Here is a 26252-nt window from a genome sequence, read left to right as displayed (position 1 = left end):
GTCCCTCTGTCCCCATCTTGTCCCTCTCCCATCCTGTCCCCGTCCCCATCCCGTCCCTTTCCCCATCCCCTGTCCCTCTGTCCCCATCCCTGTCCCCATCCTGTCCCTGTCCCATCCTGTCCCTGTCCCCATCCCCTGTCCCTCTGTCCCCATCCTGTCCCTGTCCCCATCCCCTGTCCCTGTCCCCATCCTGTCCCTGTCCCCATCCCCTGTCCCTCTGTCCCCATCCCGTCCCCATCCTGTCCCTGTCCCATCCTGTCCCTGTCCCCATCCCCTGTCCCTCTGTCCCCACCCTGTCCCTCTGTCCCCATTCCCCCTCTCATCCCCCGTGTCCCCTGCTCCACCCCAATCCCCACCCTGTCCCCATCGTGTCCCCACGGTGTCCCCATCCCGTCCCCACCCCGTCCCCCTGGTGTCCCCCCGATGTCCCCACGGTGTCCCCAGCCGTGTCCGGTACCGGGTGTGGGGGGGCCGGGGCTGGGGGGGCCGCTCTGCTCGGGGCTGGGGGGGCCGGTCTTGGCGGGGGAGGAGGCGCGGGACGAGCGCTTGGAGTCGGCGCTGGGCTCCGGAGCCAGCTCGGGCAGGGACCAGCGCCCGTTGATGTGCTCGAACTCCTGCACCTGGCGAAGGGGTAAAGGGGGTCAGGGGCACCCCAAAAAACCCCAAAAGGGACCCCAGAAACTTCCCTGAGGAGCCCCCAAAAAATCCACCAAGGTGACCCCAAAAGGGACCCCAGAAACCTCCCTGGGGAGCCCCCAAAAAATCCACCAAGGTGACCCCAAAAACCTCAAAAAGGACCCCAGAAACCTCCCTGGGGAGCCCCCAAAAAATCCACCAAGGTGACCCCAAAAGGGACCCCAGAAACTTCCCTGAGGAGCCCCCAAAAAATCCACCAAGGTGACCCCAAAAGGGACCCCAGAAACCTCCCTGGGGAGCCCCCAAAAAAATCCACCAAGGTGACCCCAAAAGAGACCCCAGAAACTTCCCTGGGGAGCCCCCAAAAATTCCATCAAGGTGACCCCAAAAACCCCAAAAAGGACCCCAGAAACCTCCCTGGGGAGCCCCCAAAAAATACACCAAGGTGACCCCAAAAACCCCAAAAAGGACCCCAGAAACCTCCCTGGGGAGCCCCCAAAAATTCCATCAAGGTGACCCCAAAAACCCCAAAAAGGACCCCAGAAACCTCCCTGGGGAGCCCCCAAAAAATACACCAAGGTGACCCCAAAAACCCCAAAAAGGACCCCAGAAACCTCCCTGGGGAGCCCCCAAAAAATACACCAAGGTGACCCCAAAAACCCCAAAAGGGACCCCAGAAACTTCCCTGGGGAGCCCCCAAAAAATACACCAAGGTGACCCCAAAAACCCCAAAAGGGACCCCAGAAACTTCCCTGGGGAGCCCCCAAAAAATCCACCAAGGTGACCCCAAAAACCCCAAAAAGGACCCCAGAAACCTCCCTGGGGAGCCCCCAAAAAAATCCACCAAGGTGACCCCAAAAAGGACCCCAGAAACCTCCCTGAGGAGCCCCCAAAAAAATACACCAAGGTGACCCCAAAAGAGACCCCAGAAACTTCCCTGGGGAGCCCCCAAAAATTCCATCAAGGTGACCCCAAAAACCCCAAAAAGGACCCCAGAAACCTCCCTGGGGAGCCCCCAAAAAAATCCACCAAGGTGACCCCAAAAACCCCAAAAGGGACCCCAGAAACCTCCCTGGGGAGCCCCCAAAAAATCCACCAAGGTGACCCCAAAAGGGACCCCAGAAACCTCCCTGAGGAGCCCCCAAAAAAATCCACCAAGGTGACCCCAAAAACCCCAAAAAGGACCCCAGAAACCTCCCTGGGGAGCCCCCAAAAAATCCACCAAGGTGACCCCAAAAACCCCAAAAAGGACCCCAGAAACCTCCCTGGGGAGCCCCCAAAAAAATCCACCAAGGTGACCCCAAAAGAGACCCCAGAAACTTCCCTGGGGAGCCCCCAAAAAAATCCACCAAGGTGACCCCAAAAACCCCAAAAGGGACCCCAGAAACCTCCCTGGGGAGCCCTCAAAAAAATCCACCAAGGTGACCCCAAAACCCCCAAAAGAGACCCCAGAAACCTCCCTGGGGAGCCCCCAAAGAAATCCACCAAGGTGACCCCGAAATCCCCAAAAGAGACCCCAGAAACCTCCCTGGGGAGCCCCCAAAAAATCCACCAAGGTGACCCCAAAACCCCCAAAAGAGACCCCAGAAACCTCCCTGGGGAGCCCCCAAAGAAATCCACCAAGGTGACCCCAAAATCCCCAAAAAGGACCCCAGAAACCTCCCTGGGGAGCCCTCAAAAAAATCCACCAAGGTGACCCCAAAATCCCCAAAAGAGACCCCAGAAACTTCCCTGGGGAGCCCCCAAAAAAATCCACCAAGGTGACCCCAAAATCCCCAAAAGAGACCCCAGAAACTTCCCTGAGGAGCCCCCAAAAAAATCCACCAAGGTGACCCTAAAATCCCCAAAAGGGACGCCAGAAACTTCCCTGGGGAGCCCCCAAAAAATCCACCAAGGTGACCCCAAAACCCCCAAAAGAGACCCCAGAAACCTCCCTGGGGAGCCCCCAAAAAATCCACCAAGGTGACCCCAAAAGAGACCCCAGAAACCTCCCTGAGGAGCCCCCAAAAAAATCCACCAAGGTGACCCCAAAAACCCCAAAAAGGACCCCAGAAACCTCCCTGAGGAGCCCCCAAAAAAATCCACCAAGGTGACCCTAAAATCCCCAAAAGGGACGCCAGAAACTTCCCTGGGGAGCCCCCAAAAAATCCACCAAGGTGACCCCAAAACCCCCAAAAGAGACCCCAGAAACCTCCATGGGGAGCCCCCAAAAAATCCACCAAGGTGACCCCAAAAGGGACCCCAGAAACCTCCCTGGGGAGCCCCCAAAAAATCCACCAAGGTGACCCCAAAAGGGACCCCAGAAACCTCCCTGGGGAGCCCCCAAAAAAATCCACCAAGGCGACCCCAAAAGGGACCCCAGAAACCTCCCTGGGGAGCCCCCAAAAAATCCACCAAGGTGACCCTAAAAGGGACCCCAGAAACCTCCCTGAGGAGCCCCCAAAAAAATTCACCAAGGTGACCCCAAAAGGGACCCCAGAAACCTCCCTGAGGAGCCCCCAAAAAAATCCACCAAGGTGACCCCAAAAACCCCAAAAGGGACCCCAGAAACCTCCCTGAGGAGCCCCCAAAAAAATCCACCAAGGTGACCCCAAAATCCCCAAAAGAGACCCCAGAAACTTCCCTGGGGAGCCCTCAAAAAATCCACCAAGGTGACCCCAAAAGGGACCCCAGAAACCTCCCTGGGGAGCCCCCAAAAAATCCACCAAGGTGACCCCAAAAGGGACCCCAGAATCTTCCCTGAGGAGCCCCCAAAAAAATCCACCAAGGTGACCCCGAAATCCCCAAAAGGGACCCCAGAAAGCTCCCTGGGGAGCCCCCAAAAAAATCCACCAAGGTGACCCCAAAATCCCCAAAAAGGACCCCAGAAACCTCCCTGGGGAGCCCCCAAAAAATCCACCAAGGTGACCCCAAAAGGGACCCCAGAAACCTCCCTGGGGAGCCCCCAAAAAAACCACCAAGGTGACCCCAAAAACCCCAAAAAGGACCCCAGAAACCTCCCTGGGGAGCCCTCAAAAAAATCCACCAAGGTGACCCCAAAAACCCCAAAAGAGACCCCAGAAACCTCCCTGGGGAGCCCCCAAAAAATCCACCAAGGTGACCCCAAAAACCCCAAAAAGGACCCCAGAAACCTCCCTGGGGAGCCCCCAAAAAATCCACCAAGGTGACCCCAAAAACCCCAAAAGAGACCCCAGAAACCTCCCTGGGGAGCCCCCAAAGAAATCCACCAAGGTGACCCCAAAATCCCCAAAAGAGACCCCAGAAACTTCCCTGAGGAGCCCCCAAAAAATCCACCAAGGTGACCCCAAAACCCCCAAAAGAGACCCCAGAAACCTCCCTGGGGAGCCCCCAAAAAATCCACCAAGGTGACCCCGAAATCCCCAAAAGAGACCCCAGAAACTTCCCTGGGGAGCCCCCAAAAAATCCACCAAGGTGACCCCAAAAACCCCAAAAAGGACCCCAGAAACCTCCCTGGGGAGCCCCCAAAAAATCCACCAAGGTGACCCCGAAATCCCCAAAAGAGACCCCAGAAATCTCCCTGGGGAGCCCCCAAAAAAATCCACCAAGGTGACCCCAAAAACCCCAAAAAGGACCCCAGAAACCTCCCTGGGGAGCCCCCAAAAAATCCACCAAGGTGACCCCAAAAACCCCAAAAAGGACCCCAGAAACCTCCCTGGGGAGCCCCCAAAAAATCCACCAAGGTGACCCCAAAAACCCCAAAAAGGACCTCAGAAACCTCCCTGGGGAGCCCTCAAAAAATCCACCAAGGTGACCCCAAAAACCCCAAAAGGGACCCCAGAAAGCTCCCTGGGGAGCCCCCAAAAAAATACACCAAGGTGACCCCAAAAGAGACCCCAGAAACTTCCCTGGGGAGCCCCCAAAAAATCCACCAAGGTGACCCCAAAAGGGACCCCAGAAACCTCCCTGGGGAGCCCTCAAAAAATCCACCAAGGTGACCCCAAAAACCCCAAAAAGGACCCCAGAAACCTCCCTGCGGAGCCCCCAAAGAAATCCACCAAGGTGACCCCAAAATCCCCAAAAGGGACCCCAGAAACTTCCCTGGGGAGCCCCCAAAAAATCCACCAAGGTGACCCCAAAAGAGACCCCAGAAACCTCCCTGAGGAGCCCTCAAAAAAATACACCAAGGTGACCCCAAAAGAGACCCCAGAAACTTCCCTGGGGAGCCCCCAAAAATTCCATCAAGGTGACCCCAAAATCCCCAAAAGAGACCCCAGAAACCTCCCTGGGGAGCCCCCAAAAAAATACACCAAGGTGACCCCGAAATCCCCAAAAGGGACCCCAGAAACCTCCCTGGGGAGCCCCCAAAAAAATACACCAAGGTGACCCCAAAAGAGACCCCAAAAACCCCCCCAGGGCCCCGCTCGGGCAGGGACCAGCGCCCGTTGCTGTGCTCGAACTCCTGCACCCGGGGAAGGGGTGAGGGGGTCAGGGGCACCCCAAAAGGGACCCAGGATGTCCCAGGATGTCCCCAGGTGTCCCTGGATGTCCCCAGGATGTCCCTGGGTGTCCCCAGGATGTCCTCCAGTGTCCCCAGATGCCCAGGTAGGGGGGGATCCCCAGGTGCCCGGGGCTGTCCCCCGGATGTCCCCAGGTATCCCCAGGTGCCCGGGGCTGTCCCCAGGATGTCCCCAGGATGTCCCTGGGTATCCCCAGGTGCCCAGGGCTGTCCCCAGGATGTCCCCAGGATGTCCCTGGGTGTCCCCAGGATGTCCCTGGGTATCCCCAGGTGCCCAGGGCTGTCCCCAGGATGTCCCTGGGTATCCCCAGGTGCCCGGGGCTGTCCCCAGGATGTCCCCAGGACGTCCCCAGCTATCCCAGGATGTCCCCAGGATGTGCCCAGGGCTGTCCCCAGGATGTCCCCAGCTATCCCAGGATGTCCCCAGGATGTGCCCAGGGTGTCCCCAGGATGTCCCCAGGTATCCCAGGATGTCCCCAGGATGTCCCTGGGTATCCCCAGGTGCCCGGGGCTGTCCCCAGGATGTCCCCAGGATGTCCCCAGGTGTCCAGGGCTGTCCCCAGGATGTCCCCAGATATCCCAGGATGTCTCCAGGATGTCCCCAGGACGTCCCCAGCTATCCCAGGATGTCCCCAGGATGTGTCCAGGGCTGTCCCCAGGATGTCCCCAGGATGTCCCTGGGTATCCCCAGGTGCCCGGGGCTGTCCCCAGGATGCCCCCAGGATGTCCCCAGATATCCCAGGATGTCTCCAGGATGTCCCCAGGACGTCCCCAGCTATCCCAGGATGTCCCCAGGATGTGCCCAGGGCTGTCCCCAGGATGTCCCCAGGATGTCCCCAGATATCCCAGGATGTCTCCAGGATGTCCCCAGGACGTCCCCAGCTATCCCAGGATGTCCCCAGGATGTGCCCAGGGCTGTCCCCAGGATGTCCCCAGCTATCCCAGGATGTCCCCAGGATGTCCCCAGGATGTCCCCAGGATGTCCCCAGGCGCGCCGGTACCTTTTTCTTGACGAGGGACATGACGCCGATGCGGGTCAGCACCTGCTGCCGGGACAGCCCCTCGCGGGGGACGCCGTCCGCGAACGTCTCGGAGCCGTCGGCGCCCGGCTCGCACAGGTGGCGCATGAACAGGGACACGTAGGCCCTGGGGACAGCGCCAGGGCCACCGCCCGCTGCCACCACCCGCTGCCACCGCCCACTGCCACCGCCCGCTGCCACCGCCCGCTGCCACCAACCGCTGCCACCACCGCCCGCTGCCACCTCCCGCTGGCACCTCCCACTGCCACCAACCGCTGCCACCACTGCCACCACCCACTGCCACCGCCCGCTGCCACCAACCGCTGCCACCGCCCGCTGCCACCGCTGCCACCGCCCGCTGCCACCGCCCGCTGCCACCGCCCGCTGCCACCACCGCCCGCTGCCACCACCGCCCGCTGCCACCACCCGCTGCCACCGCCCGCTGCCACCGCCCGCTGGCACCAACCGCTGCCACCTCCCGCTGCCACCACCACCCACTGCCACCGCCCGCTGCCACCTCCCACTGCCACCTCCCACTGCCACCGCCCGCTGCCACCGCCCGCTGCCACCGCCCGCTGCCACCTCCCACTGGCACCAACCGCTGCCACCTCCCGCTGCCACCACCACCCACTGCCACCGCCCGCTGCCACCTCCCACTGCCACCTCCCGCTGCCACCTCCCGCTGCCACCACCACCCACTGCCACCTCCCACTGCCACCTCCCGCTGCCACCTCCCGCTGCCACCTCCCGCTGCCACCTCCCACTGCCACCGCCCGCTGCCACCGCCCGCTGCCACCTCCCTCTGCCACCACCACCCACTGCCACCACCCACTGCCACCTCCCACTGCCACCTCCCGCTGCCACCTCCCGCTGCCACCACCCACTGCCACCTCCCACTGCCACCTCCCGCTGCCACCTCCCGCTGCCACCTCCCACTGCCACCGCCCGCTGCCACCTCCCACTGCCACCAACCGCTGCCACCTCCCGCTGCCACCTCCCGCTGCCACCTCCCGCTGCCACCTCCCGCTGCCACCGCTGCCACCTCCCGCTGCCACCTCCCACTGCCACCTCCCGCTGCCACCGCCCACTGCCACCGCCCGCTGCCACCACCGCCCGCTGCCACCGCCCGCTGCCACCTCCCGCTGCCACCGCTGCCACCACCCACTGCCACCACCGCCCGCTGCCACCGCTGCCACCACCCACTGCCACCGCCCGCTGCCACCGCTGCCACCGCCCACTGCCACCACCGCCCGCTGCCACCGCCCACTGCCACCTCCCGCTGCCACCGCCCGCTGCCACCGCCCGCTGCCACCGCCCGCTGCCACCGCTGCCACCAACCGCTGCCACCGCCTGCTGCCACCACCACCCGCTGCCACCGCCTGCTGCCACCGCCCGCTGCCACCGCCCGCTGCCACCGCCTGCTGCCACCACCGCCCGCTGCCACCGCCCGCTGCCACCAACCACTGCCACCTCCCGCTGCCACCAAGCGCTGCCACCGTCCACTGCCACCTCCTGCTGCCACCGCTGCCACCGCCCGCTGCCACTGCCCACTGCCACCAACCGCTGCCACCGCCCGCTGCCACCGCCCGCTGCCACCGCCCCAGCAGCCCCGTCCCCACAGATCCTGTCCCCAGTGTCCCCTGTCCTCATAGATCTCCTGTCCCCAGGGTCCCTGTCCCCATAGAACCTGTCCCCAGTGTCCCCTATCCCCATAGATCCCCTGTCCCCAGGGTCCCTGTCCCCATAGATCTCATCTCCAGGGTCCCCCGTCCCCATAGAACCTGTCCCCAGGGTCCCCTGTCCCCACAGAATCTGTCCCCAGTGTCCCCTGTCCCCATAGATCTCATCCCCAGTGTCCCTTGTCCCCATAAATCTTATCTCCAGTGTCCCTTGTCCCCATAGATCTCATCCCCAGTGTCCCCTGTCCCCACGGCTCCTGTCCCCAGTGTCCCCTGTCCCCATAGATCTCATCTCCAGGGTCCCCCGTCCCCATAGAACCTGTCCCCAGTGTCCCCTGTCCCCATAGATCGCATCCCCATGGTCCCTTGCTCCCCGTGTCCTCGTCCTCATGGTCCCTTGTCCCCAGGGTCCCCGTCCCCACAGATCCTGTCCCCAGGTCCCTGGGTCTCTGCCCTATCCTCCGGTGTCCCCATTGTCCCCATCGCTGTCCTTGTCCCCAGTGTCCCCATCTCCAAGGACTTTGTCCCCGAGGTCTCCACTGTTCCCATCTCCAGGTGTCCCTGGTGTCCCCAATGTCCCTGGTGTCCCCAGGTGTCCAGGATGTCCCCAGTGTCCCCAAATGTCCCCAAAAGTCCCTGGCGTCCCTGGTGCCCTCAATGTCCCTGATGTCCCCAAGTGTCCCCAGTGTCCCCAATGTCCCTGGTGTCCCCGGTGTCCTCAAATGTCCCCGGTGTCCGCAGGTGCCCCCAATGTCCCTGGTGTCTCCAAGTGTCCCCAGATGTCCCCAATGTCCCTGGTGTCCCCAATGTCCCTGATGTCCCCAATGTCCGCAAGCGTCCCCGATGTCCCCAAATGTCCCTGGTGTCCTCAAGTGTCCCTGATGTCCCTGGTGTCCCCAATGTCCCCAAAGGTCCCCGACGTCCCCGCACCATCAGCCCGTCCCCTCGTCACGGCGCCCGTTGGGGCTGTGCCGGTCACGGCGGGGACCTGCCACCGCTCTGGCGTCCCCTGAGCCAGACCCGGCCCCCCGAGGGGACACGGGGACGTCCCCGGGGGTGGCTCTGCGTCGGGCTGAGGGGGACACGGCCTCGTCCGCTCCCCAGGAACTCCGACAGCGACGGCGCTCGGCTGAGTAAGGGCTCATCACGTGGCACGGGGACAGCGGGGACAGCGGGGGGACAACAGGGGGACAACAGGGACATGGGGACACCACGAGGATGTGAGGGGATGTGTGGGGACATGTGGGGACACGTGGCTACCTCGCTACGCGGCCACCACCCGTCCCCGGTGCCACCATCTGTGCCTGACATCAGCTGTCCCCGGTGCCACCGTGCGGTGTCAACCCCTGTCCCCGATGTCACCGCCTGTTCCCAGTGCCACCGCCTGTCCCTGATGTCACCCCTCATCCCCAGTGTCACCACCGCCTGTCCCCGATGTCACCGCCTGTTCCCAGTGCCACCGCCTGTCCCTGATGTCACCCCTCATCCCCAGTGTCACCACCTGTCCCCGATGTCACCGCCTGTTCCCAGTGCCACCGCCTGTCCCTGATGTCACCCCTCATCCCCAGTGCCACCACCGCCTGTCCCTGATGTCACCCCTCATCCCCGGTGCCACCGCCTGTCCCCAGTGCCACCGCCTGTCCCCGATGTCACTGCTTGTCCCTGACATCACCTGCCCCCGATGCCACCACCAGTCCTCGATGCCACCGCCTGTCCCCAGTGCCACCGCCCCTCCCCGGTGTCCCCAGTGTCCCCGATGTCCCCAATGTCCCCGATGTCCCCGGTGTCTCCATTGTCCCCAATGTCCCTGATGTCCCCAGTATCCCCAGTGTCCCTGATGTCCCCAATGTCCCCCATGTCCCCAATGTCCCCAGTGTCCCCAATGTCCCTGATGCCCCTAATGTCCCTGCTGTCCCCAGTGTCCCCGATATGCCCCAAGTCCCCGATGTCCCCAGTGTCCCCAATGTCCCCGCTATCCCCAATGTCCCCGGTGTCCCCAATATCCCCAATGTCTCCAATGTCCCCAATGTCCCCAGTATCCCCAGTGTCCCTGATGTCCCCAATGTCCCCGGTGTCCCCAATGTCCCCAATGTCCAGGATGTCCCCAGTGTCCCCAAGTGTCCCTGCTGTCCCCAATGTCTCCACTGTCCCCAGTGTCCCCAGTATCCCCGATGTCCTCAATGTCCCCAGTATCCCCAGTGTCCCTGATGTCCCCAGTATCCCCGGTGTCTCTGATGTCCCCGGTGTCCCCAATGTCTCTGATGTCCCCGGTGTCCCTGCTGTCCCCAATGTCCCCACTGTCCCCAATGTCCCCAATGTCTCCACTGTCCCCAATGTCCCCAATATCCCCCCATGTCCCCAATGTCCCCAAGTGTCCCTGATGTCCCTGATGTCCCCGATGTCCCCGATATGCCCCAAGTCCCCGGTGTCCCCGGTGTCCCCAATGTCCCCAGTGTCCCCAATGTCCCCAATATCCCCAGTGTCCCCAATATCACCACTGTCCCCCAGTGTCCCCAAGTGTCCCCGCTGTCCCCGCTGTCCCCAGTGTCCCCAATGTGCCCCAAGTCCCCGCTGTCCCCGTGTCCCCGCTGTCACCTACTTGAACTCCTTCTCGGTTTTGCCGCGCAGGTCCCTCACGAGCCACTGGGAGGTGAAGGCGTCCTGGGGGGGCATCCCCCAGCGCATCACCGCGTTCAGGAACGCCTTGCGCTGCCGCGTGTTGAACCCCAGCACCTGCGGGGGACACCGGGCGCGCTCAGGGGACATCGGGGGACATCGGGGGACACGGCTGTCCCCCCCCCCCAGCTGACCCCTGACCCCTCGGATTTGGGGGACCCAGGTGTTGAGAGGTCACACTCAGCTGTCCGAGCACCCCCTGACCCCTCCTGCAGGTGACACAGGTGGCCTTGGGGTGTCCCCAAGCCCCCAGGGGGTGTCCCCAAGCCCCCAGGGGATGTCCCCAAGCCCCAGAGGGTGTCCCCAAGCCCCCTGAGGTGTCCCCAAGACCCTGAGCTGTCCCCAAGCCCCCTGGGGTGTCCCCAAACCCCCTGAGGTGTCCCCAAGCCCCTGAGCTGTCCCCAAGCCCTCTGGGGATGTCCCCAAGCCCCCAGGGGATGTCCCCAAGCCCCTTGAGGTGACCCCAAGCCCCCTGGGGGTGTCCCCAAGCCCCTGAGGTGTCCCCAAGCCCCTGAGGTGTCCCCAAGCCCCCTGAGGTGTCCCCAAGCCCCTGAGGTGTCCCCAAGCCCTCTGGGGATGTCCCCAAGCCCCAGAGGGTGTCCCCAAGCCCCCTGAGGGTGTCCCCAAGCCCGCGGTGTCCCCTCACCTCGATGTTGCCGCCCACCCGGGCCAGCAGTGGGGGGAGGGGTTTGTCCTTCTCGTTCCGCAGCTGCCGCTTGGACTGACGCCGGCCTGGGGGAGGGGAGGGGTCAGGACCCCCCCACGGCACCCTGACCCCCCCTTGGGGTGCCCCAGACCCCCTTGGGACACCCTGACCCCCCCTTGGGGTGCCCCAAACCCCCTTGGGACACCCTGACCCCTCCCAGGACACCCCAAACCCCCTTGGGACATCCTGACCCCCCCTTGGGGTGCCCAAAACACCCTTGGGACACCCTGACCCCCCTTTAGGGCCACTCTGACCCCCCCTTGGGGTGCCCCAGACCCCCTTGGGACACCCTGACCCCCCTTGGGGTGCCCCAGACCCCCTTGGGACACCCTGACCCTTCCCCTGCACCCTGGCCCCATTGTGGGACACCCTGAAACCCCCCAGGGGACACAGGGGGGACACAGGGGACACTGAGGGGACACAGAGGGGACACAGAGGGGACACTGAGGGGACACTGAGGGGACACTGAGGGGACACTGAGGGGACACACAGGGGGGACACAGGGGACACTGAGGGCACTCAGGGGACGCACAGGGGACACTGCGGGGACACTGAGGGGATACAGGGGACACTGAGGGGACTCAGGGGACGCACAGGGGACACTGAGGGGACACTGAGGACACTGGGGACACTGAGGGGACACTGAAGGGACAGAGGGGACACTGAGGGGACACTGAGGGGACACTGAGGGGACCCTGAAGGGACACTGAGGGGACACTGAGGGGACACAGGGGACACAGAGGGGACACAGAGGGGACACTGAGGGGGGACACAGGGGACACTGAGGGGACACAGGGGACACTGAAGGGACACTGAAGGGACACAGAGGGGACACAGAGGGGACAGAGGGGACACTGAGGGGACACTGAGGGGACACAGGGGACACTGAGGGGACACAGAGGGGACACAGAGGGGACACAGAGGGGGGACACAGGGGACACTGAGGGGACACACAGGGGGGACACTGGGGACACTGAGGGGACACAGAGGGGACACTGAAGGGACACTGAGGGGACAGAGGGGACACTGAGGGGACACTGAAGGGACACAGGGGGGACACACAGGGGGGACACAGGGGGACACAGGGGACACTGAAGGGACACAGGGGACACTGAGGGGACACAGAGGGGACACAGAGGGGACACTGAGGGGACACAGGGGGGACACAGGGGACACTGAGGGGACACTGAGGGGACACAGGGGACACAGGGGACACTGAGGGGGGACACAGGGGACACTGAGGGGACACAGAGGGGACACTGAGGGGACCCTGAAGGGACACTGAGGGGACACAGAGGGGACACAGAGGGGACACACAGGGGGGACACAGGGGGGACACAGGGGACACTGAAGGGACACTGAGGGGACACAGGGGACACAGGGGACACTGAGGGGGGACACAGGGGACACTGAGGGGACACAGAGGGGACACTGAGGGGACCCTGAAGGGACACTGAGGGGACACAGAGGGGACACAGAGGGGACACACAGGGGGGACACAGGGGACACTGAAGGGACACTGAGGGGACACACAGAGGGGACACTGGGGACACTGAGGGGACACAGAGGGGACACAGGGGACGCACAGGGGACACTGAGGGGACACTGAGGGGATACTGAGGGGACACTGGGGACACACAGGGGACACAGAGGGGACACAGAGGGGGGACACAGGGGACACTGAGGGGACACAGGGGACACAGGGGACACTGAAGGGACACTGAAGGGACACAGAGGGGACACTGAGGGGACAGAGGGGACACTGAGGGGACACTGAAGGGACACTGAAGGGACACTGAAGGGACACAGAGGGGACACAGGGGACACTGAGGGGACACAGAGGGGACACAGAGGGGACACACAGGGGACACACAGGGGACACTGAAGGGACACACAGGGGGGACACTGGGGACACTGAGGGGACATAGGGGACACTGAGGTGACACAGAGGGGACACTGAAGGGACACTGAGGGGACAGAGGGGACACTGAGGGGACACAGGGGACACTGAGGGGACAGAGGGGACACTGAGGGGACACAGGGGGGACACAGGGGACACAGAGGGGACACAGAGGGGACACAGGGGGGACACAGGGGGGACACAGGGGGGACACTGAGGGGACACTGAGGGGACACCCGGGGGTCATTGAGGAGACACCCAGGGGACACCGAGGGGACACTGAGGGGACACTGAGGGGACACTGAGGGGACACTGAGGGGACACAGGGGACACTGAGGGGGAAACAGGGGGGACACAGGGGACACAGAGGGGACACTGAGGGGACACAGGGGGGACACAGGGGGGACACAGGGGGGACACAGGGGGGACACAGGGGACACAGAGGGGACACTGAGGGGACACAGGGGGGACACAGGGGGGACACAGGGGGGACACAGGGGACACACAGGGGACACACAGGGGACACTGAGGGGACACAGGGGACACAGGGGACACTGAGGGGACACAGGGGACGCTCACCCTCCGGCCGCTCGTCGAAGTCCTCGTCCTCCTCCTCGGAGCCCACCGAGTACTCGGACTGGTTGTCTGGGGGACACGGTCAGCGTTGGGGACACTGCACCCCCAGTGCCTCCCAGTCTGTCCCAGTCCCTCCCAGTGTGTCCCAGTCCCTCCCAGTGTGTCCCAGTCCCATCCCAGTGCCCACCTTGGTCCTCCTGGGCGGCAGCATTGTGGTTGCCCCGCTTCTGGATGTGCTTGCCCTTGCCCAGGTTTCCTCCCAGCACCATCCCAGTACCTCCCAGTGTGTCCCAGTCCCTCCCAGTGCCCACCTTGGTCCTCCTGGGTGGCAGCGTTGTGGTTGCCCCGCTTCAGGACGCGCTTGCCCTTGCCCAGGTTTCCTCCCAGCACCATCCCAGTGCTTCCCAGTGACTCCCAGCACCATCCCAGTCCCTCCTAGTACCTCCCAATGCTTCCCAGTCCCATCCCAGTGCCCACCTTGGTCCTCCTGGGTGGCAGCGTTGTGGTTGCCCTGCTTTCGGATGCGCTTGCCCTTGCCCAGGTTCTGCATCAGCTGTTCCCAGCACCATCCCAGTGCCTCCCAGTGACTCCCAGCACCATCCCAGTGCCTCCCAGTGTGTCCCAGTCCCTCCCAGTGACTCCCAGTCCCTCCCAGTGCCCACCTTGGTCCTCCTGGGTGGCAGCGTTGTGGTTGCCCTGCTTTCGGACGCGCTTGTGCTTGCCCGGGTTCTGCACCAGCTGCTCCCAGCACCATCCCAGCACCATCCCAGTGCCTCCCAGTGTGTCCCAGTCCCATCCCAGTGCCCACCTTGGTCCTCCTGGGCGGCGTCGTTGTAGTTGACCTGCTTGCGGACGCGCTTGCCCTTGCCCAGGTTGCGGGCCAGGTCCTCCTGCTGCTGCTCGTAGTGGTGCCGCAGCAGCTTCTCCCAGTAGTCGGGGTCCACGTTCTCCTCCTGCTTGATGATCTCCCGCTCGATCTCCTCGATCTGCCGCACACACAGCGGTCACCCGCGGTCACCCGAGGGACCCTGCCGGCCTCAGGGGTCACAGCGTCCCCAGCGTCTCCATCATCATCATCATCACCACCATCATCATCATCATCATCCCACTGTCTCCATGTTCCTGTCATCCTCATCTTCAATGTCTCCATCATCATCATCATCATCATCATCATCATCCCACTGTCTCCATCTCCATGGTCTCATCATCCCCATCTTCCTCATCTCCATCATCATCACCACCATCTCCATCATCCCCATCATCCTCATCATCTCCATCTCCACTGTGCCCATCATCCCCATCATCCTCATCTTCATCATCTGCATCATCACCGTCATCATCTCCATGGTCCCATCACCTTCATCTCCACCGTTCCCGTCATCCTCATCATCCTCATCTTCATCATCCTCATCATCTCCATCATCCTCTCCATCTCCATAGTCCCATCATCCCAATCTTCATCGTCTCTCCATCATCATCACCATCTCCATCACCCCATCATCCCCATCTTCATCATCTCTCCATCATCATCATCATCATCGTCATCATCATCACCATCATCCTCTCCATGGTCCCATCATCCCCATCTTCATCATCCTTATCACCCCATCATCTCCATGGTGCCATCACCTTCATCTCCACCATTTCCGTCATCCCCATCATCCTCATCTTCATCATCCTCATCACCCCATCATCCTCATCATCTCTATCATCCTCTCCATCTCCATCACCCCATCATCCCCATCTTCATCGTCTCTCCATCATCTCCATCGTCCTCACCATCTCCATCACCCCATCATCTCCATCTTCATCACCTCCATCATCCCATCACCTTCCTCTCCATTGTCCCATCATCCCCATCATCCTCATCATCTCCATCATCATCGTCATCATCTCCATGGTCCCATCATCCCCATCATCTCCATCATCATCATCCTCGCCATCTCCACCATCCCATCATCCCCATCTTCACCATCTCCATCATCATCATCATCACCATCTCCACCATCCCCATCATCCCCATCTTCATCATCTCTCCATCATCATCATCTCCATCTCCACTGTTCCCATCATCTCCATCATCATCATCATCATCATCATCATCATCATCATTGTCATCCTCTCCATGGTCCCATCATCCTCATCTTCATCATCCTCATCACCCCATCATCCTCATCATCTCCATCATCCTCTCCATCTCCATGGTCCCATCATCCCCATCTTCATCGTCTCTCCATCATCTCCATCATCCTCACCATCTCCATCATCCCATCATCTCCATCTTCATCATCTCCATCATCCCATCACCTTCCTCTCCATGATCCCATCATCCCCATCATCTCCATCATCATCATCCTCGCCATCTCCACCATCCCATCATCCCCATCTTCGCCATCTCCATCATCATCATCATCACCATCTCCACCATCCCCATCTTCATCATCTCTCCATCATCATCATCTCCATCTCCACTGTTCCCATCTCCATCATCATCATCATCGTCATCCTCTCCATGGTCCCATCATCCTCATCTTCATCATCCCCACCACCCCATCATCCTCATCATCTCCATCATCCTCTCCATGGTTCCATCATCCCCATCTTCATCATCTCTCCATCATCATCACCATCCTCTCCATCTCCATCACCCCACCATCCCCATCTTCATCGTCTCTCCATCATCATCATCACCATCTCCATCTTCATCATCTCTATCATCCTCTCCATCTCCATCACCCCATCATCCCCATCTTCATCGTCTCTCCATCATCTCCATCATCACCATCTCCATCACCCCATCATCTCCATCTTCATCATCTCCATCATCCCATCACCTTCCTCTCCATGGTCCCATCATCCCCATCATCTCCATCATCATCATCCTCGCCATCTCCACCATCCCATCATCCCCATCTTCGCCATCTCCATCATCATCATCATCACCATCTCCACCATCCCCATCTTCATCATCTCTCCATCATCATCATCTCCATCTCCACTGTTCCCATCTCCATCATCATCATCATCGTCATCCTCTCCATGGTCCCATCATCCTCATCTTCATCATCCCCACCACCCCATCATCCTCATCATCTCCATCATCCTCTCCATGGTTCCATCATCCCCATCTTCATCATCTCTCCATCATCATCACCATCCTCTCCATCTCCATCACCCCACCATCCCCATCTTCATCGTCTCTCCATCATCATCATCACCATCTCCATCTTCATCATCTCTATCATCCTCTCCATCTCCATCACCCCATCATCCCCATCTTCATCGTCTCTCCATCATCTCCATCATCACCATCTCCATCACCCCATCATCTCCATCTTCATCATCTCCATCATCCCATCACCTTCCTCTCCATGGTCCCATCATCCCCATCATCTCCATCATCATCATCCTCGCCATCTCCACCATCCCACCATCCCCATCTTCGCCATCTCCATCATCATCATCATCACCATCTCCACCATCCCCATCTTCATCATCTCTCCATCATCATCATCTCCATCTCCACTGTTCCCATCTCCATCATCATCATCATCGTCATCCTCTCCATGGTCCCATCATCCTCATCTTCATCATCCCCACCACCCCATCATCCTCATCATCTCCATCATCCTCTCCATGGTTCCATCATCCCCATCTTCATCATCTCTCCATCATCATCACCATCCTCTCCATCTCCATCACCCCACCATCCCCATCTTCATCATCTCTCCATCATCATCATCTCCATCTCCACTGTTCCCATCATCCCCATCTTCATCATCCTCATCATCACCATCTCCATCATCCCGTCATCTCCATCTTCATCATCTCCTTCATCCCATCACCTTCCTCTCCACTGTTCCCATCATCTCCATCTTCATCATCTCCATTGTCCCATCACCTTCATCTCCATGGTCCCATCATCCCCATCTTCATCGTCTCTCCATTATCTCCACCATCACCATCTCCATTACCCCATCATCTCCATCATCTCCATCATCCCATCACCTTCCTCTCCATGATCCCATCATCCCCATCATCTCCATCATCATCATCCTCACCATCTCCACCATCCCATCATCCCCATCTTCGCCATCTCCATCATCATCACCATCACCATCTCCACCATCCCCATCTTCATCATCTCTCCATCATCATCATCTCCATCTCCGCTGTTCCCATCATCTCCATCATCATCATCATCATCGTCATCCTCTCCATGGTCCCATCATCCTCATCTTCATCATCCCCATCACCCCATCATCCTCATCATCTCCATCATCCTCTCCATCTCCATGGTCCCATCATCCCCATCTTCATCGTCTCTCCATCATCATCACCATCCTCTCCATCTCCATCACCCCACCATCCCCATCTTCATCGTCTCTCCATCATCATCATCACCATCTCCATCTTCATCATCTCTATCATCCTCTCCATCTCCATGGTCCCATCATCCCCATCTTCATCGTCTCTCCATCATCTCCATCATCACCATCTCCATCACCCCATCATCTCCATCATCCCATCACCTTCCTCTCCATGGTCCCATCATCCCCATCATGTCCATCATCGTCATCCTTGCCATCTCCACCATCCCACCATCCCCATCTTCGCCATCTCCATCATCATCATCATCACCATCCCCATCATCCCCATCTTCATCATCTCTCCATCATCATCATCTCCATCTCCACTGTTCCCATCATCCCCATCTTCATCATCCTCATCATCACCATCTCCATCATCCCGTCATCTCCATCATCTCCTTCATCCCATCACCTTCCTCTCCACTGTTCCCATCATCTCCATCTTCATCATCTCCATTGTCCCATCACCTTCATCTCCATGGTCCCATCATCCCCATCTTCATCGTCTCTCCATTATCTCCACCATCACCATCTCCATCACCCCATCATCTCCATCACCCCATCATCTCCATCTTCATCATCTCCATCATCCCATCACCTTCTTCTCCATGATCCCATCATCCCCATCATCTCCAGCATCATCATCCTCGCCATCTCCACCATCCCATCATCTCCATCTCCATCCTCTCCAGGGTCTCCAGCTCCATCATCCCTGTGTCCCCACCCACCCTGGTGTCCCCACCCACCCCGCTGTCCCCGCCGCACCTTGTCCTCCTCCCTGACGACGTACTGGGCCACCTTGAAGGAGCTCAGGTACTCGTTCATGTTCTGCACGTCGGCGTCGTCGGTGGCGTCCTGGTTGCGGTCCAGCAGCCGCGCGATGGCCTCGTTGTCGTAGTGGATGACGCTGCTGTCCTCCTCCTTGTTGTCCCCTGCGTGGCCACACCGCGTGACGCGCTGGCACGCGCCCGGACGTGCTGGGACGCGCTGGGACGCGCTGGGACGTGCTGGGATGCACTGGGATGCGCTGGGATGCACTGGGATGCACTGGGATGCGCTGGGATGCGCTGGGACGCACTGGGACACACTGGGATGCACTGGGACACACTGGGACACACTGGGACGCGCTGGGATGCGCTGGGATGCACTGGGACACACTGGGATGCACTGGGACGCGCTGGGACACACTGGGACGCGCTGGGACACACTGGGACGCGCTGGGATGCACTGGGACGCACTGGGACGCACTGGGACGCACTGGGACACGCTGGGATGCACTGGGACGCGCTGGGATGCACTGGGACGCGCTGGGACACACTGGGACACGCTGGGAGGTACTGGGACGCGCTGGGACACGCTGGGACACGCTGGGACACGCTGGGATGCACGGGGATGCGCTGGGACACACTGGGACACGCTGGGAGGTACTGGGACGCGCTGGGACACACTGGGACACGCTGGGACACGCTGGGACGCACTGGGACGCGCTGGGACACACTGGGACACGCTGGGATGCACTGGGACGCGCTGGGATGCACTGGGACGCGCTGGGACACACTGGGATGCACTGGGACGTGCTGGGACATGCAGCCGGACGCTCTCGGACATGGCCAGACGCGTTGGCACGTGCTGGGACGCAACCGGAAGCGCTGGGACACGCTGGGATGCACTGGGACACACTGGGACACGCTGGCACGTGGCCGGACACGCTGGGATGCACTGGGACACACTGGGATGTGCTGGGACACGCTGGGATGCACTGGGATGTGCTGGGACACACTGGGATGTGCTGGGACACACTGGGACGTGGCCGGACACGCTCGGACATAGCCGGATGCGCTGGGACACGCTGGGATGCACTGGGACACACTGGGATGTGCTGGGATGCGCTGGGACACACTGGGACACGCTGGGACACGCTGGGACGTGGCCGGACGCGCTTGGACATGGCCGGATGCACTGGGACACGCTGGGATGCACTGGGACACACTGGGATGTGCTGGGACGCACTGGGACACGGCCGGACACGCTGGCACGTGGCCGGACGTGCTTGGACATGGCCGGACGCACTGGGACGCACTGGGATGCACTGGGATGCACTGAGACACACTGGGACGTGGCCGGACGCGCTCGGACATGGCCGGATGCGCTGGGACACACTGGGACACGCTGGGACATGCTGGGGTGCACTGGGACATGCTGGGACGCAGCCTGATGCGCTCGGACACGGCTGGACGCGCTGGGGCATGGCTGGATGCGCTGGGACACGCTGGGACACGCTGGGACACACTGGAATGTGCTGGGACACACTGGGACGTGCTGGGACATGGCTGGACACGCTCAGACACGGCCGGACGTGCTGGGACACACTGGGACGCGCTGGTACGTGGCCAGACATGCTGGGACACGGCCAGACACGCTGGGACGCACCGGGACGCACTGGGACATGCTGGGACGCGCTGGGACACCCTGGCATGTGGCCAGATGGGCTGGGACACGGCCGGATGCGCTGGGACACGCTGGGACACGGCCGGACACGCTGGGACGCACTGGGACATGCTGGGACGTGCTGGGACACCCTGGCATGTGGCCAGATGGGCTGGGACACGGCCGGATGCGCTGGGACACGCTAGGACACGGCCGGACACGCTGGGACGCACCGGGACGCACTGGGACATGCTGGGACGCGCTGGGACACCCTGGCATGTGGCCAGATGGGCTGGGACACGGCCGGATGTGCTGGGACACGCTGGGACACGGCCGGACACGCTCAGACACGCTCGGACACGGCCGGATGTGCTGGCACGTGGCCGGACATTCTGGGACACACTTGGATGCACTGGGATGCACTGGGACGCACTGGGACACACTGGGACGTGGCCGGACGCGCTCGGACATGGCCGGATGCGCTGGGACACACTGGGACACGCTGGGACATGCTGGGGTGCACTGGGACATGCTGGGACGCAGCCTGATGCGCTCGGACACGGCCGGACGCGCTGGGGCGTGGCTGGATGCGCTGGGACATGGCTGGATGCGCTGGGACACGCTGGGACACACTGGGACACACTGGAATGTGCTGGGACACACTGGGACGTGCTGGGACGTGGCCGGACACGCTCGGACATGGCCGGACATGCTGGGACACACTGGGATGCACTCGGACACGACCGGACGGGCTGGGACACACTGGGACGCGCTGGTACGTGGCCAGACGTGCTGGGACACGGCCAGACACACTGGGACGCACTGGGACATGCTGGGACGCGCTGGGATGCACCGGCACGCACTGGGACACGCTGGGACACCCTGGCATGTGGCCAGATGGGCTGGGACACAGCCGGATACGCTGGGACACGCTGGGACACGGCCGGACACGCTGGGACGCACTGGGACACGGCCGGACACGCTGGGACACGGCCGGACACGCTGGGACGCACTGGGACACGGCCGGACACGCTGGGACACGGCCGGATGTGCTGGCACGTGGCCGGACATTCTGGGACACACTCGGACGCACTGGGACGCACTGGGACGCAGCTGGACACGCTGGGACACGGCCCTGCACCAACACGGCCCTGCATGCTCTGACGCAGCCGGACACGCTGGGATGCACTGGGACACACTGGGACATGCTGGGACACGGCCCCGCACCAACAGGGACATGCTGGGATGCACTGGGACACACTGGGACATGCTGGGACACGGCCCCGCACCAACAGGGACACGCTGGGACGCGCTGGGACACAGCTGGACACAGCCGGACGCACTGGGACACACTGGGACGCACTGGGACACGCTCGGACGTGCTGGGACACGGCCCCGCACCAACAGGGACACGCTGGGACGCACTGGGACATGCTTGGACGTGCTGGGACACAGCCCCGCACCAACAGGGACACGCTGGGACGCGCTGGGACACGGCCGGACACAGCCGGACGCACTGGGACGCACTGGGACGCACTGGGACACGCTGGGACACAGCCGGACATGCTGGGACACGGCCCCGCACCAACAGGGACACGCTGGGACGTGCTGGGACACGGCCGGACACAGCCGGACGCACTGGGACGCGCTGGGACGCGCTGGGACACGGCCGGACACAGCCGGACACAGCCGGACGCACTGGGACGCACTGGGACGCACTGGGACGCACTGGGACGCACTGGGACACGGCCGGACACAGCCGGACGCACTGGGACACACTGGGACACGCTCGGACGCATTGGGACACACTGGGACACGCTGGGACGCAGCCGGACGCACTGGGACACGCTGGGACACGCTCGGACGTGCTGGGACACACTGGGACACGCTCGGACGCGCTGGGACACGCTGGGACATGGCCGGACATGCTGGGATGCACTGGGACACACCGGGACATGCTGGGACACGCTGGGACACACTGGGATGTGCTGGGACGCGCTGGGACACGGCCCCGCACCAGCACGGCCCCGCACGCTCTGACACGGCCGGACACGCCAACGCGACGTGACACGGCTCTGTCACTCCAACGTGGCCCAGCACGGCCCAGTCCAGCCCAGCACGGCCCAGTCCAGCCCAGTCCAGCCCAGCACAACCCTGTCCAGCCCAGTCCAGCCCAGCACAGCCCAGTCCAGCCCAGACCAGCCCACTCCAATCCAGCACGGCCCAGTCCAGTCCAGCCCAGTCCAGCCCAACAGGGCCCAGTCCAGCCCAGCATGGCCCAGTCCAGCCCAGCATGGCCCAGCAAGGCCCAGCAGAGCCCAAATCAGCCCAGCACAGTCCAGTCCAGCCCAGCACGGTCCAATACAGCCCAGTACAGCCCAGCAGAGCCCAGCATGGCCCAATACAGCCCAACACAGCCCAGTAGAGCCCAGTATGGCCCAGTACAACCCAACACAACCCAACGCAACCCAGTACAACCCAACGTAACCCCGTCCAGCCCAACGCGGCCCAGTCCAACCCAGCACAGCCCAGTTCAACCCAGCATGGCCCAGTCCAGCCCAGTCCAGCCCAACACAGTCCAGTCCAACCCAGCACAGCCCAGTCCAACCCAGCATGGCCCAGTCCAGCCCAGTCCAGCCCTGCACCGCTCAGTTTGGCCCAGTCCAACCCTGCGCAGCCCAGTCCAGCCCACCACAGTCCAGTCCAGCCCAGCACAGTCCAACACAGCCCAGTCCAACCCAGCCCAACACAGTCCAGTCCAGCCCAGCATGGCTGAGTCCAGCCCAGTCCAACCCAGCACAGCCCAGTCCAGCCCAGCCCAGCATGGCTCAGTCCAGCCCAGCACAGCCCATCATCATCCTCACCATCTCAGTACAGCCCAGTCCAGCCCAGCACGGCTCAGTCCAGCCCAGTCCTGTCCAGCCCAGCCCTGCCCAATCCAACCCAGTCCAGTCCAGCCCAGCCCAGCCCAGCTCAGCCCAGCTCAGCCCAGCCCAGTCCAACTCAGCACAGCCCAGCCCAGCCCAGCACAGCCCAGTGCAACTCAGCACAACCCAGTCCAGCCCAGTCCAGCCCAGCCCAGTTCAGCCCAGTCCAGCCCAGTCCAGCCCAGTCCAGCCCAGTCCAGCCCAGCTCAGCCCAGTCCAGTCCAGCCCAGTCCAGTCCAGTCCAGTCCAGCCCAGCCCAGCCCAGCCCAGCCCAGCCCAGCCCAGCGCTCCCTGCCCCGTGCCCCCAGGGCTGACCCTCGTTCTCGTCCTTGAAGAGCTCCTCGGTGCCGAACTTGAGGATGTCGTCGAGCTCCTGCTTGGACATGGAGCCGGCCTTGGAGCCCAGCCCCGGGCGCACCACCAGGTGCGTCAGCATCATCTTGCGCTTGGCCACCTGCGTGATCCGCTCCTCCACCGAGGCCCGCGTCACGAAGCGGTAAATCATCACCTTGTTGGCCTGGCCGATGCGGTGCGCCCGGCTGAAGGCCTGGGGGGACGGGGATGGGTCAGGGACACCGCAGGGACATCGTGGGGACACCGTGGGGACAGGTCAGGGACACGTCAGGGACACAGGGGGACACTATGACCGATGCAGTGCGCCCAGCTGAAAGCCTGGGGACAGCGGGGACAGGTCAGGGACATCGTGGGGACATCGTGGGGACAGGTCAGGTGGGGTGGGGACACGTCAGGGACACCCTGGGGACACATCAGGGACATCGTGGGGACACGTCACGGACATGTCAGGGACATAGGGGGTCACTGACCGATGCGGTGCGCCCGGCTGAAGGCCTGGGGGGACAGGGACGGGTCAGGGACATCGTGGGGACATCGTGGGGACAGGTCAGGGACACGTCAGGTGGGAGGGGAACACCCCAGAGATGGGTGAGGTGGGGTGGGGAACACGTCAGGGACACAGGGGGACACCCTGGCCGATGCAGTGTGCCTGGCTGAAGGCCTGGGGGGACAGGGACGGGTCAGGGACATCGTGGGGACATCGTGGGGACACCGTGGGGACATCCTGGGGACACCACAGGGACTTGGCAGTAGGTGAAGACAGGGAGCTGGGGAGGGCGACACTGGACAGGCGACACTGGCCAGGTGCCAGGGGTCAGGGGGTGACACTGGACAGGTGACACTGGCCAGGTGCCAGGGGTCAGGGGGTGACACTGGACAGGCGACACTGGCCAGGTGCCAGGGGTCAGGGGGTGACACTGGACAGGCGACACTGGCCAGGTGCCAGGGGTCAGGGGGTGACACTGGACAGGTGACACCGGCCAGGGGTCAGGGGGTGACAGTGGACAGGTGACACTGGCCAGGTGCCAGGGGTCAGGGGGTGACACTGGCCAGGTGCCAGGGGTCAGGGGGTGACACTAGACAGGTGACACCGGCCAGGTGCCAGGGGGTGACACTGGACAGGCGATGCTGGCCAGGTGCCAGGGGTCAGGGGGTGACACTGGACAGGCGACGCTGGCCAGGTGCCAGGGGTCAGGGGGTGACAGTGGACAGGTGACACTGGCCAGGTGCCAGGGGTCAGGGGGTGACACTGGCCAGGTGCCACCGGCCCGGTGCCCACCTGGATGTCGTTGTGGGGGTTCCAGTCCGAGTCGAAGATGACCACGGTGTCGGCCGTCGCCAGGTTGATGCCGAGGCCCCCGGCCCGCGTCGACAGCAGGAAACAGAACTGCTGCGCCCCCGGCGCTGCCCCCCCGGAGTCAGTGTGGGACCCAAAACCCACCAAAATCACCCCAAAAACACCTCCACTGCTGCGCCCCCGGCGCTGCCCCCCCCCGGAGTCAGTGTGGGACCCAAAACCCACCAAAATCACCCCAAAAAACACCTCCACTGCTGCGCCCCCGGCGCTGCCCCCCCCCGGAGTCAGTGTGGGACCCAAAACCCACCAAAATCACCCCAAAAACACCTCCACTGCTGCGCCCCCGGCGCTGCCCCCCTGGAGTCAGTGCGGGACCCAAAACCCACCAAAATCACCCCAAAAACACCTCCACTGCTGCGCCCCCGGCGCTGCCCCCCCCCGGAGTCAGTGTGGGACCCAAACCCCACCAAAATCACCCCAAAAACACCTCCACTGCTGCACCCCCGGCGCTGCCCCCCTGGAGTCAGTGCGGGACCCAAAACCCTCCAAAATCACCCCAAAGACACCTCCACTGCTGCGCCCCCGGCGCTGCCCCCCCGGAGTCAGTGCGGGACCCAAAACCCACCAAAATCACCCCAAAATCACCCCAAAACCACCCCAAAGCCACCCCAAAACCAGCTGGTGCTGGATCCCCCCAGACACCTGTCCCCGGACACCCTGAATCCCCCCTGGACATCTGGATCCCCCTGTCCCTGTCCCCCATCCCCATCCCTGTCCCCATCCCTGTCCCCATCCCTGTCCCCTGTCCCCATTCCCTGTCCCCATCCCTGTCCCTGTCCCCCATGTCCCTGTCCCCTGTCCCTGTGTCCATGTCCCCTGTCCATGTCCCCATCCCTGTCCCTGTCCCCATCCCTGTCCCCTGTCCCCGTCCCTGTCCCCATCCCTGTCCCTGTCCCCGTCCCTGTCCCTGTCCCCATCCCTGTCCCCTGTCCCTGTCCCCATCCCTGTCCCCTGTCCCCTGTCCCTGTCCCCTGTCCCCGCTGTGTCCCTGTCCCCTGTCCCCTGTGTCCCTGTCCCCTGTCCCCATCCCTGTCCCTGTGTCCCTGTCCCCTGTCCCTGTCCCCCTGTGTCCCTGTCCCCATCCCTGTCCCTGTCCCCAGTCCCTGTCCCCATCCCTGTGTCCCTGTCCCCTGTCCCTGTCCCTGTCC

The 26252-nt window shown here is 62.5% G+C and overlaps 2 protein-coding genes across 6 annotated transcripts in view; both read right to left on the bottom strand.

Annotated features, from left to right (window-relative positions):
• The window catches only part of LOC116439058 (chromodomain-helicase-DNA-binding protein 3-like), a gene marked incomplete at its 5' end in the record, with an annotated part of 59939 nt that overhangs the window by 15642 nt on the left and 18045 nt on the right, over positions 1 to 26252 (bottom strand). Inside the window, 9 exons of the mRNA XM_032098132.1 lie at positions 458 to 620; positions 6115 to 6259; positions 10411 to 10544; positions 11134 to 11219; positions 13673 to 13738; positions 14478 to 14655; positions 18805 to 18971; positions 23709 to 23940; positions 25027 to 25151. Coding sequence (XP_031954023.1) covers positions 458 to 620; positions 6115 to 6259; positions 10411 to 10544; positions 11134 to 11219; positions 13673 to 13738; positions 14478 to 14655; positions 18805 to 18971; positions 23709 to 23940; positions 25027 to 25151 — 1296 coding nt within the window. The remainder of the gene's footprint in view (positions 1 to 457; positions 621 to 6114; positions 6260 to 10410; positions 10545 to 11133; positions 11220 to 13672; positions 13739 to 14477; positions 14656 to 18804; positions 18972 to 23708; positions 23941 to 25026; positions 25152 to 26252) is intronic.
• LOC116439063 (keratin-associated protein 16-1-like) lies at positions 18979 to 22645 on the bottom strand. 5 transcript variants are annotated; one of them, XM_032098139.1, is made up of 4 exons: positions 22152 to 22645; positions 21666 to 22012; positions 21550 to 21579; positions 18979 to 21498 (listed from the first exon to the last, which is right to left on the bottom strand). In XM_032098139.1, the coding sequence occupies exons 1-4, from the start codon at positions 22381 to 22383 to the stop codon at positions 20380 to 20382; spliced, it is 1728 nt and encodes a 575-aa protein (XP_031954030.1). In that variant the 5' UTR covers positions 22384 to 22645; the 3' UTR covers positions 18979 to 20379. The 5 variants fall into 5 exon arrangements, with proteins under 5 accessions (XP_031954030.1, XP_031954032.1, XP_031954033.1 ...); XM_032098141.1 differs by having other exon boundaries at positions 21728 to 22012; XM_032098142.1 differs by having other exon boundaries at positions 18979 to 21579.

This window comes from Corvus moneduloides, unplaced genomic scaffold, assembly GCF_009650955.1.
Source record: "Corvus moneduloides isolate bCorMon1 unplaced genomic scaffold, bCorMon1.pri scaffold_94_arrow_ctg1, whole genome shotgun sequence".
NCBI classification, from domain to species: domain Eukaryota; kingdom Metazoa; phylum Chordata; class Aves; order Passeriformes; family Corvidae; genus Corvus; species Corvus moneduloides.
Note: the sequence above shows the minus strand (reverse complement) of the source record. Positions and strands in the feature narration are given on the sequence as shown.